Here is a 13,400-nt window from a genome sequence, read left to right as displayed (position 1 = left end):
ACTAAACCCTGGAGGCAGGGCAAGATGGTGGAGGAGCAGGGTTCCCAAGTCACCTGTCCCCACCAACTTACCTAGATAACTTTCAAATCATCCGGAAAACCTAAAAATTCGACCTGAGATTTAAAGAGAGAGCAGCTGGAATGCTACAGAGAGAAGAGTTTGCGTTTCTAATAAGTACAACTCGTTTTTAGCCACTCTGCACTGAGCAAAATGACTGGAAAGAACTCACCACAAAAGAAAGCATCAGAAACAGTACTCTCTGCCACAGAATTACAGAATTTGGATTACAGTTCGATGTCAGAAAGCCAATTCAGAAGCACAATTATAAAGCTACTGGGAAAAAAGCATAAAGGATTCAAGAGACTTCATGACTGCAGAATTTAGATCTAATCAGGCTGAAATTAAAAATCAATTAAATGAGATGCAATCCAAACTGGAGGTCCTAACGACGAGGGTCAATGAGGTAGAAGAAAGAGTGAGTGACATAGAAGACAAGTTGATGGCAAGGAAGGAAACTGAGGAAAAAGAAGAAAAACAGTTAAAAGACCATGAGGAAAAGTTAAGGGAAATAAATGACAGCCTCAGAAGGAAAAATTTATGTTTAATGGGGGTTCCCAAGGGTGCTGAGAGGGACAGAGGACCAGAAAGCATATTTGAACAAACCATAGCTGAGAACTTTCCTAATTTGGGGAGAAAAACAGGCATTCAGATCCAGGAGATAGAGAGGTCTCCCCACAAAATCAGTAAAAACCATTCAACACCTCGACATTTAATAGTGAAACTTGCAAATTCCAAAGATGAAGAGAAGATCCTTAAAGCAGCAAGAGACAAGAGATCCCTAAGTTATATGGGAAGAAATATTAGATTAACAGCAGACCTCTCCAGAGAGACCTGGCAGGCCAGAAAGGGCTGGCAGGATATATTCAGGATCTTAAATGAGAAGAACATGCAACCAAGAATACTCTATTCAGCAAGGCTCTCATTCAGAATAGGAGGAGAGACAAAGAGTTTCCAAGATAGGCAGAAACTGAAAGAATATATGACCACCCTACCAGCTCTGCAAGAAATATTAAGGGGGAATCTGTAAAAGAAAGAGGACGCCCAAAGAAATAATCCACAAAAACAGGGACTCAATAGGTATTACAATAACACTAAATTCATATCTTTCAATAGTAACTCAGTGTGAATGGGCTTAATGATCCCATCAAAAGAGGCAGGGTTTCAGACTGGATAAAAAAGCAAGACCCATCTATTTGCCATCTAAAAGAGACTCATTTTAGACCTAAGGACACCTACAGCCTGAAAATGAAAGGTTGGAGAACAATTTTCCATTCAAATCATCCTCAAAGAAAGCAGGGGTAGCAATCCTCATATCAGATAAATTAAAGTTTATCCCAAAGACTATAGTAAGAGATGAAGAGGGACACTATATATACTTAAAGGATCTACTCAACAAGAGGACCTAACAATCATGAATATTTATGCCCCTAATGTGGGAGCTGCCAAGTATATCAATCAATTAATAACCAAAGTTAAGACATACTTAGATAATAATACACTAATACTGGGAGACTTCAACACAGCACATCCTGCAAATGACAGATATTCTAAGCACAACATTTCCAAAGAAACAATAGTTTTGTTTTTTTTTAAGATTTCATGGGAGACACACAAAGAGAGAGAGAGGCAGAGACACAGGCAGTGGGAGAATCATGTTCCATGCAGGGAGCCCAACATGGGACTTGATCCTGGGTCTCCAGTATCAGGCCCTGGGCTGAAGGCGGCACTAAACTGCTGAACCACCCCGGCTGCCCAAAACAACAGCTTTAAATGATACATTGCACCAGATGCATTTCACAGATATTTACAGAACTTTATATCCAAATGCAACTGAATTTTCTTCTCAATTGCCAATGGAACTTTCTCCAAAATAGACCACATATTGGGTCACAAATCAGGTCTCAACCAATACCAAAAGATTGGGATTGTCCCCTGCATATTTTCAGACCATAATACTTTGAAACTTGAACTCAATCACAAGAAGAAATTTGGAAGAAACCCAAACACATGGAGGTTAAAGAGCATCCCGCTAAAAGATGAAAGGGTCAACCAGGAAATTAGAGAAGAATTAAAAAGATTCATGGAAACTAATGAGGATGAAGATACAACCATTCAAAGTCTTTGGGATACAGCAAAAGCAGTCCTAAGAGGGAAATACATTGCAATACAAGCATCCCTCAAAAAATTGAAAAAAAACCCTCAAATACACAAGCTAACCTTGCACCTAAAGGAACTAGAGAAACAACAGCAAATAAAACCTACACCAAGCAGAAAAAGAGAGTTAATAAAGATTCGAGCAGAACTCAATGAAATAGAGACCAGAACTGTGGAACAGATCAACACAACCAGGAGTTGGTTCTCTGAAAGAATAAGATAGATAAACCATTAGCCAGCCTTATTAAAAACAAAAGAGAAAAGACTCAAATTAATAAAATCACAAGTGAAAAAGTAAAGATTGGGGGATCCTTGGGTGGCTCAGCAGTTTAGCAACTGCCTTTGACCGAGGGTGTGATCCTAGAGTCCTGGGATCGAGTCCCGCATCAGGCTCCCTGCATAGAGCCTGCTTCTCCCTCTGCCTGTATCTCTGCCTCTCTCTATGTGTGTGTCTCTCATGAATAAAATCTTAAAAAAAAAAGGAGAGATCACAACCAATACCAAGGAAATACAAAACAATTTTAAAAACATATTATGAGCAGCTATATGCCAATCAATTAGGCAATCTAGAAGAAATGGACGCATTTCCGGAAAACCACAAACTACCAAAACTGGATCAGGAAGAAATAGAAAACCTGAACAGGCCAATAACCAGGGAGGAAATTGAAGCAGTCATCAAAAACCTCCCAAATAAAAAAAAAAAAAAAAAAAAAAAAAACCTCCCAAGACACAAAAGTCCAGGGCCAGATGGCTTCCCAGGGGAATTCTAAAACGTTTAAAGAAGAAACTATACCTAATCTACTAAAGTTGTTTGGAAAGATAGAAAGAGATGGAGTACTTCCAAACTCATTCTGAGGCCAGCATCACCTGAATTCCAAAACCAGACAAAGACCCCACCAAAAAGGAGAATTATAGACCAATATCGCTGATGAACACAGATGCAAAAATTCTTAACAAGACACTAGCCAATAGGATCTAACAGTACATTAAGATTATTCACCATGACCATGGGGGATTTGTCCCCAGGATACAAGGCTGGTTCAATACTCATAAAGCAATCAACGTGATAGATCATATCAACAAGAGAAAAAACAAGAACCCTATGATCTTCTCAATAGATGCAGAGAAAGCATTTGACAAAATACAGCTTTCATTCCTGATCAAAACTCTTCAGAGTGTAGGGATAGAGGGAACATTCCTCAGCATCTTAAAAGCCATCTATGAAAAGCCCACAGCAAATATCATTCTCAATGGGGAGACACTGAGAGCCTTTCCTCTAAGATCAGGAATACGACAGGGATGTCCACGCTCACCACTGCTATTCAACATAGTACTAGAAGTCCCAGCCTCAGCAATCAGGCAACAAAAACAAATAAAATGCATTCAAATTGGCAAAGAAGAAGTCAAACTCTCCCTCTTTGCAGATGACATGATACTGTACATAGAAAGCCCAAAAGACTCCACCCCAAGATTGCTAGAACTCATACAGCAATCTGGCAGTGTGGCAGGATACAAAATCAATGTCCAGAAATCAGTGGCATTTCTATACATTAACAATGAAACTGAAGAAAGAGAAATTAAGAAGTCAATCCCATTTACAATTGCACCCAAAAGCATAAGATCTCTAGAAATAAACCTAACCAAAGAGGTAAAGGATCTGTACCCTAAAAACTATGGAACACTTCTGAAAGAAATTGAGGAGGAGGCAATTTACACATTTAATGCAATCCCTATCAAAATATCATGGACTCTCTTCAGAGAGTTGGAACAAATAATCTTAAGATTTGTGTGGAATCAGAAAAGACCCCAAATAGCCAGGGGAATATTGAAAAAGAAAACCAGAGCCAGGGGCATCACAATGCCAGATTTCAAGTTGTACTACAAAGCTGTGATCATCAAGACAGTGTGGTACTGGCACAAAAACAGACACATAGATCAATGGAACAGAATAGAGAATCCAGAAGTGGGCCCTCAACTCATATGGCCAACTAATATTCGACAAAGCAGGAAAGACTATCCACTGGAAAAAGGACAGTCTCTTCAATAAATGGTGCTGGGAAAATTGGACAGCCACGTGCAGAAGAATGAAACTAGACCATTCTCTTACACCATACACAAAGATAAACTCAAAATGGATGAAGGATCTAAATGTGAGACAAGAATCCATCAAAATTCTAGAGGAGAACACAGGCAACACCCTTTTTGAACTTGGCCACAGCAACTTCTTGCAAGATACATCTATGAAGGCAAGGGAAACAAAAGCAAAAATGAACTATTGGGACTTCATCAAGATAAAAAGCTTCTGCACAGCAAAAGAAACAGTCAACAAAATTAAAAGACAACCTACAGAATGGGAGAAGATATTTGCAAATGACATGTCAGATAAAGGGCTAGTATCTAAGATCTATAAAGAACTTATTAAACTCAACAGCAAAGAAACAAACCAATCATGAAATGGGCAAAACACATGAACAGAAATCTCACAGAAGAAGACATAGACATGGCCAAGAAGCACATGAGAAAAGCTCTGCATCACTTGCCCTTAGGGAAATACAAATCAAAACCACAATGAGATACCACCTCACACCAGTGAGAATGGTGAAAATTAACAAGGCAGGAAACCACAAATGTTGGAGAGGATGCGGAGAAAAGGGAACCCTCTTGTACTGTTGGTGGGAATGTGAACTGGTACAGCCACTCCGGAAAACTGTGTGCAGGTTCCTCAAAGAGTTAAAAATAGCACTACCCTACAACCCAGCATTTGTGCTGCTGGGGATTTACCACAAAGATACAGAAGGAGTGAAACGCCAGGACACCTGCACCCCAAAGTTTATAGCGACAATAGCCAAACTGTGGAAGGAGCTTCGGTGTCCATCGAAAGATGAATGGATAAAGAAGCTGCAGTCTTTGTATACAATGGAATATTCCTCAGCCATTAGAAACGACAAATACCCACCATTTGCTTCAACGTGGATGGAACTGGAGGGTATTATGCTGAGTGAAGTAAGTCAATCGGAGAAGGACAAACATTATATGGTCTCATTCATTTGGGGAATATAAAAAATAGTGAAAGGGAATAAAGGGGAAAGGAGAGAAAATGAGTTAAAATATCAGTGAGGGTGACAGAACATGAGAGACACCTAACTCTGGGAAACGAACAAGGGGTAGTGGAAAGGGAGGTGGGCGGGAGGTGGGGGTGACTGGGTGACGGGCACTGAGGGGGGCACTTGACAGGATGAGCATTGGGTGTTATGCTATATGTTGGCAAACTGAACTCCAATAAAAAAATATACAAAAAAAAAAGCTTGAAATGCTTATGAGGTTCAAGTAAAAAAAAAAAAGCAACTGGAGTACATTTGAAGAACTAAAAGAAAACATTTAATAAATTGAAGTAACTTACAAAAAAAGGAATACTAAAACCTGGAGGTATAGATATTAACAAATAGGAAGCCCTTAAATTATTATGTGTATAATAATACAAATAGAACAGTTTTTCTACTTCAGATGAAGGATGCCTTTTCTAACTTTAAATGCCTAAGTAGCACTTGCTGCTTTTCAATCTTCATTTGGAAACAGCAGTTTATAGACTACGGATAATTGAATATCTTCCTTTTATGTTTGTTCACAAAAATGTGACGCTATCACTGCTAAAAGCCATGTGGTTTCTCCCTGAATAAAGTGAAATTTCTGTGCACATCTTCATTTGTTCAGGTTGTTGTGTCACTATAAGGAGCTCAGGGACACCTGCTTATACTCTGATCGATGACCAGAGTTTATTCTACCCCTAACTGTGAATCAAATGCACAACTACTGGAAATGTCAGCAAAGTCACATAAAAAGGACTCTGATTCACTACTATTCTACTATTAAATAATTGGTGCTCCTATCATATTGAATGGGATGTAAAAGTGCCTATGGCTGTTATTCCTTGGGGAGACACGATAAAATGCCCCCTCTTTTTCCCTGTTAAAATTAAGGGGGCAGGGTGGATATGTTTTAGTTACAGGTAGCTGAGCCAATTGAATTAAGTCACTGTTTTCAAATAAACCGCTTCCTGTTTGTGTATTCTGCTCTAATTCTTGAACAACCTGGTTGATTATCATTACATCTGGTGTCACTCCTAAAGAACAGTCAGATATTACTTAGGTTAGATTCATGGATCAAGCTGCCGTCTGAAAGCAACATGATGGCCACTATTTTCAAATTTACTTTTTGTTAGTAATAGCACTCACATAAGGAATGTGTCTTCTTTCTATGGAAATTGTTTTAGAAGCTGCTGAAATACAAACTACCTTTATATAAAATTAGTGTTTTCAAATAAACAACTGGCAAAAAAAAAAAAAAAACACTTATGAGGAAGTAACCATTGTCGACAAAGCACATTTGCCAGAGGGAGGGAGGGCAGGAAGAGAAAGTGAGAAAAAGGGGAAGTGTGTGTGTGTGTGTGTGTGTGTGTGTGTGCATGTGTGTGTGTGAGAGAGAGAGAGAGACAGAGACAGAGACAGAAGTACATCTCATAGAATCAGCTAAGAGAGAGGAGTCGGCTACAGTAACCACTATTATTGATTCTGCGTGTGGTTAGTAAACCTGACCACTTCCAACATGGCAGAGAACCTCCTAAAACTGTTAGCAATGAAAAGAAAAATCTGTCCTAACCAAAACCACTGTGAAGAAATGGTTTTATTTAACAAAAATATTTCCATACAAGTCTCAGTGGCAGGGCCAACACCTAAAGTCTGCTGTCTCCAGGAGACAACTATTTTCTCTCCTCCCTGCCACTTTAGTGATAATTTTCTAGAATAAATGTTTCTAATTGTAGTCCTCTGGCTGCAGGGTGGGAGGGAGACTTAGAAGGGAAGAGACTGTGAAGAGTACTAAGGATGGAAAGAGTCTGAACCATTTTAGCCATAGATTTTTTTGTGTTTCTTCTAGGAGGTGACATCAGCAGGGCTTGAGTTCACATCTAGGATGTTTTCTCTCTTAATAAGGTCATTTAATGCCTTGAGCTATGGTTTCCTCTTCTATAAAATAGGGTGTGTGAATATATTTTTCATGGGGTAATTTTAAGGAGAAAATGTATAGAAATTGCCAGTCACGTGAGAGGTGCTCAATAAATGCTACTCTCAATAGGGATGGCTCTTCAAGTGCCTTTGTGCCTCCCTACCCTGAATACCCCAGCACCACAGTGATAAAAACACACAAACAGAAACAGCAAAACCAAAAGAGTGCAACGTTTCCTTGCTGACAGGAGACACATGAGTTAATTCTGTCTTCATTTGAACACTAAAGAAAAATAAAAGGCTTCTTTGAGAGAAAAGGAAAGAAAACTCCTAACTAGAACCTTGAGAACACATCAAGATAGTTAGGCCAAGTCATTTACCGCTCAGTGTCTTGGAGAGCTGAAGATTTCACTTTAATGAGATTGTCCAAGCCTTCACTGTTCAAAAGAAAAAAAAAATTCAGATTAGTGATAGGTTTTTGGTTATGTTAGGTTGATAAAGCAACATTATAAATCCACTCCACCCAGGGGCAATAGACAGATGAAAACATGAAGTGATTGCTTTTATCTGATTACCTCTGACTGCTTCTGGTCACTGCAGGTTTCACTTTGATGAGGTTATCCAGATCCTGGTTTCTTTAAATAGAAAAATAAAAAGAGATCAGGTTAATGAAGTTCTTTTGGCAGAGCATTAAGGTTATAAATCTGCTTGAAATAATAATAAAACAAAACATTCTTACTGACCAAAGCACAAAAACTAATATAGTTCTATTACCTCTGGTTGCTGGTGAGAGTTTCAGGATTCACTCTGATGAGCTTATCAAGATCTTGATTTCTTTTAGTAAAAACAAAACAAAACAAAACAAATTAAAGCAGCTTGTATTAGAGATAATGTGGATTCAAGTCGCTGGAATTAGAAGAAAGGATTAGCTATCTTATCATTTAGTATGATACCTGATGGTTTGGCATAGAACAGCCTTGAAATAAGCTTTCTAGCTAATTTAGCGGGACAAATTATGCTGGATTAGAAGTGAAGCTGCTCTGACTTTACATCCTTCATAACCAGAACACATCTACTGAGGGCACGCTGGCAGGCATTCACAGCAAACATCTGGTGATTAACAACTTTGCACTCTGAAGTGTTTTAACATTATGAAGACATAGGCTGATTTTAATGTCCTTGTTATTCTTAAGATTATATTCACCAACTGAGGATTTTTTTTTAATAAACTCTAAAACTGGGATTATACTTAGCATAAGGCTTGGCATAGAGAATTCCAGCAATCCATCAAAGTAGTGATTTCCTTTCCAATGACTAAAAACTGAATGAAACTCAGCTGTTAATGGTCAAATGACTTACACACTCTGAAGATTGTCCGCTTCCTATTGGAAGCCCTACCAGTTTCTTTCCTCAGTCATGAACAATATTTTTTCCTACATAGTTTGCTGCCATTCACTGCCTCTGTGTAATACCTTGTTTAAAGGACTAGCAAGTGATGATTTTTCAGTATCCTTTTAGTTATTTTTTAAAAGATTTTACTTATTCATTCATGAGAGAGAGAGAGAGAGAGAGAGAGAGAGGCAGAGACATAGGCAGAGGGAGAAGCAGGCTCCATGCAGGGAGCCTGTTGCGGGACCCGATCCGGCACTCCAGGATCACACCCTCGGTCAAAGGCAGGCACTAAACTGCTGAGCCACCCAGGGATCCCCTCAGTGTCCTTTTAAATCCCTTTTTAATGTTTATTCAAAGAAATAAGATAGCCTGTCATGGCAAGAAATTGCAGGACTGAGAACACCTGCTTTCAGTACCATCTTGGATAACAACCTGCCTGGCTCCCCCCACCCCCAAAGCAGACCTTTTTCCTTATATAAAAATAAGAGACATTTTACCCATCAGAAAGATTGAAAAAGGGTTAAGAACTCCATTTAGAGCGTCATCTCCAAAATGTTCTAATAAAAGGTCTGCATTTCCCTCCCTTAGCCCTAATACTTCCATAGAATGTGCTTCCTAGGTCCTAGCTTTACTCAGTTTCTCCTTTCCATCATTGTTCTCAGATCTCCATGGTAGACAGAAAGCCACTAATTGAATTTTCAGTGTTTTGAATTATCTTCAATAATAGTATTTACAATTAAAGATAATCAATTGTTGGGGCACCTGGGTGGCTCAGTGGTTAAACATCTGCCTTTGGCTCAGGGCATGATCCCAGGGTCCTGGGACTGAATCCTGCATTGGGCTCCCCACAGGGAGCCTGCTTCTCCCTCTGCCTATGTCTCTGCCTCTCTCTGTCTGTCTCCCATGAATAAATAAATAAACTCTTTAAAAGAATAACCAATTGGTGTCTACAAATACTATTACAGGAATGATTAACATATGAGAGCTATTCAAAATATAATTTCCTTGCATGAATTGATTGCAAAAATCTGTTATAAAGCTCAACCATGCCTAAAAGACAATAACATCTAAAGTGAGGTTATTGTACACCTTAAACTAATATAACACTGTATGCTAATTACACTAGAATTACAATAAAATAAAGTGAGGTTAATTTCATATAGTAGAAGAAAAAGTACAAAGAATAAAACTTTGTGGAGGAGATAATATATGCAAAGTTCACAGCCTTTTAACATATACATTAATCACAATATTTCTTAGTGTAACTACATGTAATATTCATGTACCAACAAAATTAGAGTAAGCTACTAACACAACCATAAGAACTTCTATTTTCACTCTTCTGAGCACAGAAAATCTGATTTATCCAACAGCCTGGAACATTTTATACCACAGCCCAATACTCTCTTTTCAGACAGACAAACACACAGATTTCATCAAATAATACCTTTACTACATAAGAACACTCATATTTTCCATTCTATTTAATTAATTTTATTTAATTGGCAAAAATGCTGATTGCCACTCACTGCATTAATGACAAGACCCTTTAATGGGTTTTGACCCACCGTTTGAGAAATCCTAGCTTAGAAAATATATAAATGTATGCTATGTTCTACCATTACTCCTAAAAAGACAACACGGTATTTTAACAAAACAAGGATCTCAGTATCAGTTCTGAATTACCTTGATTGATAGCATCATGCAGTTTATCTCAATGAATTGAATATAACAAATTTATAGAACTTTTTAAGGTCCTGGATCCCTGCAAACACAGGAATTTTATATCTAAAGCTTACCCAAGAAAAATGTATCATTCTTTCTTTTTAAATTTTATTTATTTGAGAGATAAAGAGAGCACGAGCAGGGGGAGGGGCAGAGGGAGAAGTAGGCTCTTCGCTGAGCGGAGAACCCTATGTGAGGCTGGATCCCAGGACTCTGGGATCATGACACCATTTAAAGGCAGATGCTTAACCAACTGAGCCACCCAGGGTCCCAACATTCTTTCTCCTCCAGTTACTGCTTTCATTTGTTTTGCTTTAAGGATGTAGAGAAGAGATATACTACAGTTTTTAGTTCTTATTTCATCCCTGTAGTTTAAGAGCTGTAAAGTTTTGCAGGCATTTGCACGTTTGTGCCACTGTCACCTATGAAGTAATATTTCAAGTGACCCTGTAGAGCAGTAAATGACACCTCCTGGCTGTCGCATGACAAAAGCAACAATCCTAGCTTTACAAGCCTCCACTATTTCTGGAGGTACTTAATTACCTTTCATTTGCTTTAAGATCGAAGTTTGTGTGCTGTGATTTCAAGACCAGGAGTTGTTCTGGGAGTTAGAAAAACTCACAAGAGACTATGAGATTTTTTCCCCCTGGCCTTAGTATTCTCATCTGTAAAATGAGGAGATTGGATCATTTCTAAGAATCTGCCCATCTAACATCTTGTACTCCTAGGAATCTATGAATATGAACTTGACTGCCTGTCATGTTTATTAAATTTGATATTCAATGTCTCTTTTTTTAAATGCAATGTACTGACAATGCATTCTATATTCAGCAAGCAGAACATGAGTGTTCCAAAATGTAATATACTAAATTGACAACCTATTATTCTCTTGGAGTAATATCTCTGTGCCCCCAGTACATAATTAGCTTTAATCTATGATAATTGCCCGCTGTTAATAAGATTGAGTATGTCTACCGAATTCTCTTTTTGGCGTCCATGGCCTATAATTATACCTAATGTGCAACTAATGATACCTAGTTGTAAGCTTCAAACCCAGTAGGTGTTCAGTAATTATTCACTGCCTAACAGATCAGAGAGCTAGTACCAGTCTTCTATCAGTTTTCTCTCTGACCCTGGTCAGATCACTTAACCTTTGTGAGTCTGTTTCCTCTTCTGAAAATGGAATAGGTTTGACTGGAACAGGGGTTTTCAAAATTGTTCCTACTAACAGGACGGGAGTTCTCTGAGTCCTTTCTTTATCTTTAATTTTTTGCAATTTTATATGTACCAACTAAACTCTATAGGGAAATCATGAGAACATTCTTAAGAGATTATATATACATATAAATATATCAAAATATGTAAATATATATATATACACACACATATGGAGTAGTGTGTAACAGTATAAAAATCTTCATATAGCCAGAGAGCCATACCTTTGCTGGGAGCATCAAACCATCTGAGAAACAACAAACCTCCTAAAATTTCCACTGACTACCAGAGAACACTCTTCAAAAATGAAATACATGGTATTGTTGATGATGAATCTAATGAAGTGTTCTATGTCTTTTAAAAAAATAACTGTCATTAATAAATTTTCATCATTTTGAGAGACAAAGGTATTAACATCAATACTTCAAAGAAAAAAATAAAATATAGCACATAGAGTAGCTATGTTCCTACCCCAATCATTCTCTTCAATTGCTTTATTTGAGGTCAAAAAAAGTGAAGTCACCATCATATTATTTTCTCTAACTATTGTTCTTTCTTGCTAGTAATAAATAGATATTTATTTCCAAGAACATATAAAAATTGTGACAGCTTTTTCAGACCTATATTCATTTTGCCCATGGAATGACTGTAAATCATTTGTATTCATATTGTATTTGTATTTCTTAAAGAGGATAAAACCAAAACAGGACAAACAAATAACATCTTTCTCTTACCCAGCCATGTTTTTGACAGCTTTGGGGCTTATATTAATAAGTTCATCTAGACCTTCCTTCCTGCTAAGACAAAATAAAAGTTCAAATTCAGCTGGAAATCTGCAAATTTTATGACTGACATTTTTTCTTTTGACACCTGTGAATCATACAATGGGATGCTAGATAAAAAGTAACAAGTTTATCAAGTTTCTACTTTACAAAGTCTTTAAAAATCCTCAAAATAACTAGCTTACTGAGGTAGAGACTACCATCCTCCCCTTATAAATAAGAAATTGAGCTTCATGGAAGTTAAGACCCTCTTTGGGTGACCAAGAAGTGACCAAGGATGAATCAGATTTGGAATTATAGCAACTGGACCCTAATTCTCATGCTCCTTCCCACTATCATCCTTTTTCTGTGTTCACGGTAATTCCTTCTATTTGCACCATGCTTTTCACCATAAACTAAAATCAATAATAATTTGTACATTTTTTCAACTGTAATATTAAATTATGAAATTGCTAATTTAAAACTTCATCATTACTTGAATTCTTTTTAGTCCTATGGAAAAGCAGGTGGCTATGAATTCATTTCTTACACAATTATGTATATATGAGAATTTAATTTTATTCTTGTTTCTTTCAAGACAACTTCACATTTAAATTGCTCTTAAGCTTTTTATTTTCCATATTATATTTTATTGTTGAATTAGCATGTAGGATATTTGGGGAGGTTGTAATGAACAAGAGAAAAATAAAAAAAATTTTTATCATTTCTATGTATGCCTCATTTCCCTACCCTCCAAAAAAATAAAACAAAAACAAGCAAACAAAACAAAAAAACCTGGAACTTTAAAAAAACAGAATTATTTCCTGATTCCAAGGTATGGGGCAATATATATAATGTGAATGTGTAGCACTGAGGCTACTCTCAGATATCAATTAAACCACTTCAGAATTGCATTTCATGCAAGGCTAAATCAGAGCAAGCAAGACTTTTGGATTATATGAATTGCTTTTATTCTAAATATCCCGATAGGCAATTATAACTCTAAAGAGACATTTCTATTATCACAATGGGTTCTCATACCAACACTAACCCCAAAGGCCTAAACAAGTTGCCTAATTTGATATACTGTATT

The 13,400-nt window shown here is 37.3% G+C and overlaps 1 protein-coding gene and 1 long non-coding RNA gene across 28 annotated transcripts in view; one reads left to right on the top strand and one right to left on the bottom strand.

Moving 5' to 3' along the window:
• The window catches only part of SCEL (sciellin), a 297,125-nt gene that overhangs the window by 23,607 nt on the left and 260,118 nt on the right, over positions 1-13,400 (bottom strand). For 26 of the 27 annotated variants that reach the window (XM_049099241.1, XM_049099237.1, XM_025440923.3 and 23 more), the window contains 4 exons: positions 12,281-12,343; positions 7,989-8,048; positions 7,790-7,849; positions 7,595-7,651 (listed from right to left, as the gene is read on the bottom strand). In XM_049099241.1, coding sequence (XP_048955198.1) covers positions 7,595-7,651; positions 7,790-7,849; positions 7,989-8,048; positions 12,281-12,343 — 240 coding nt within the window. The remainder of the gene's footprint in view (positions 1-7,594; positions 7,652-7,789; positions 7,850-7,988; positions 8,049-12,280; positions 12,344-13,400) is intronic. The other variant, XM_049099248.1, reaches the window with a different exon arrangement.
• Positions 1-13,400, top strand: part of LOC125753316 (uncharacterized) — a 67,418-nt gene that overhangs the window by 50,718 nt on the left and 3,300 nt on the right. The window lies entirely within an intron of this gene.

Source organism: Canis lupus, chromosome 22 (assembly GCF_003254725.2).
Source record: "Canis lupus dingo isolate Sandy chromosome 22, ASM325472v2, whole genome shotgun sequence".
Classification (NCBI taxonomy): Eukaryota; Metazoa; Chordata; class Mammalia; order Carnivora; family Canidae; genus Canis; species Canis lupus.
This window is presented reverse-complemented; position numbering and strand designations above follow the sequence as displayed.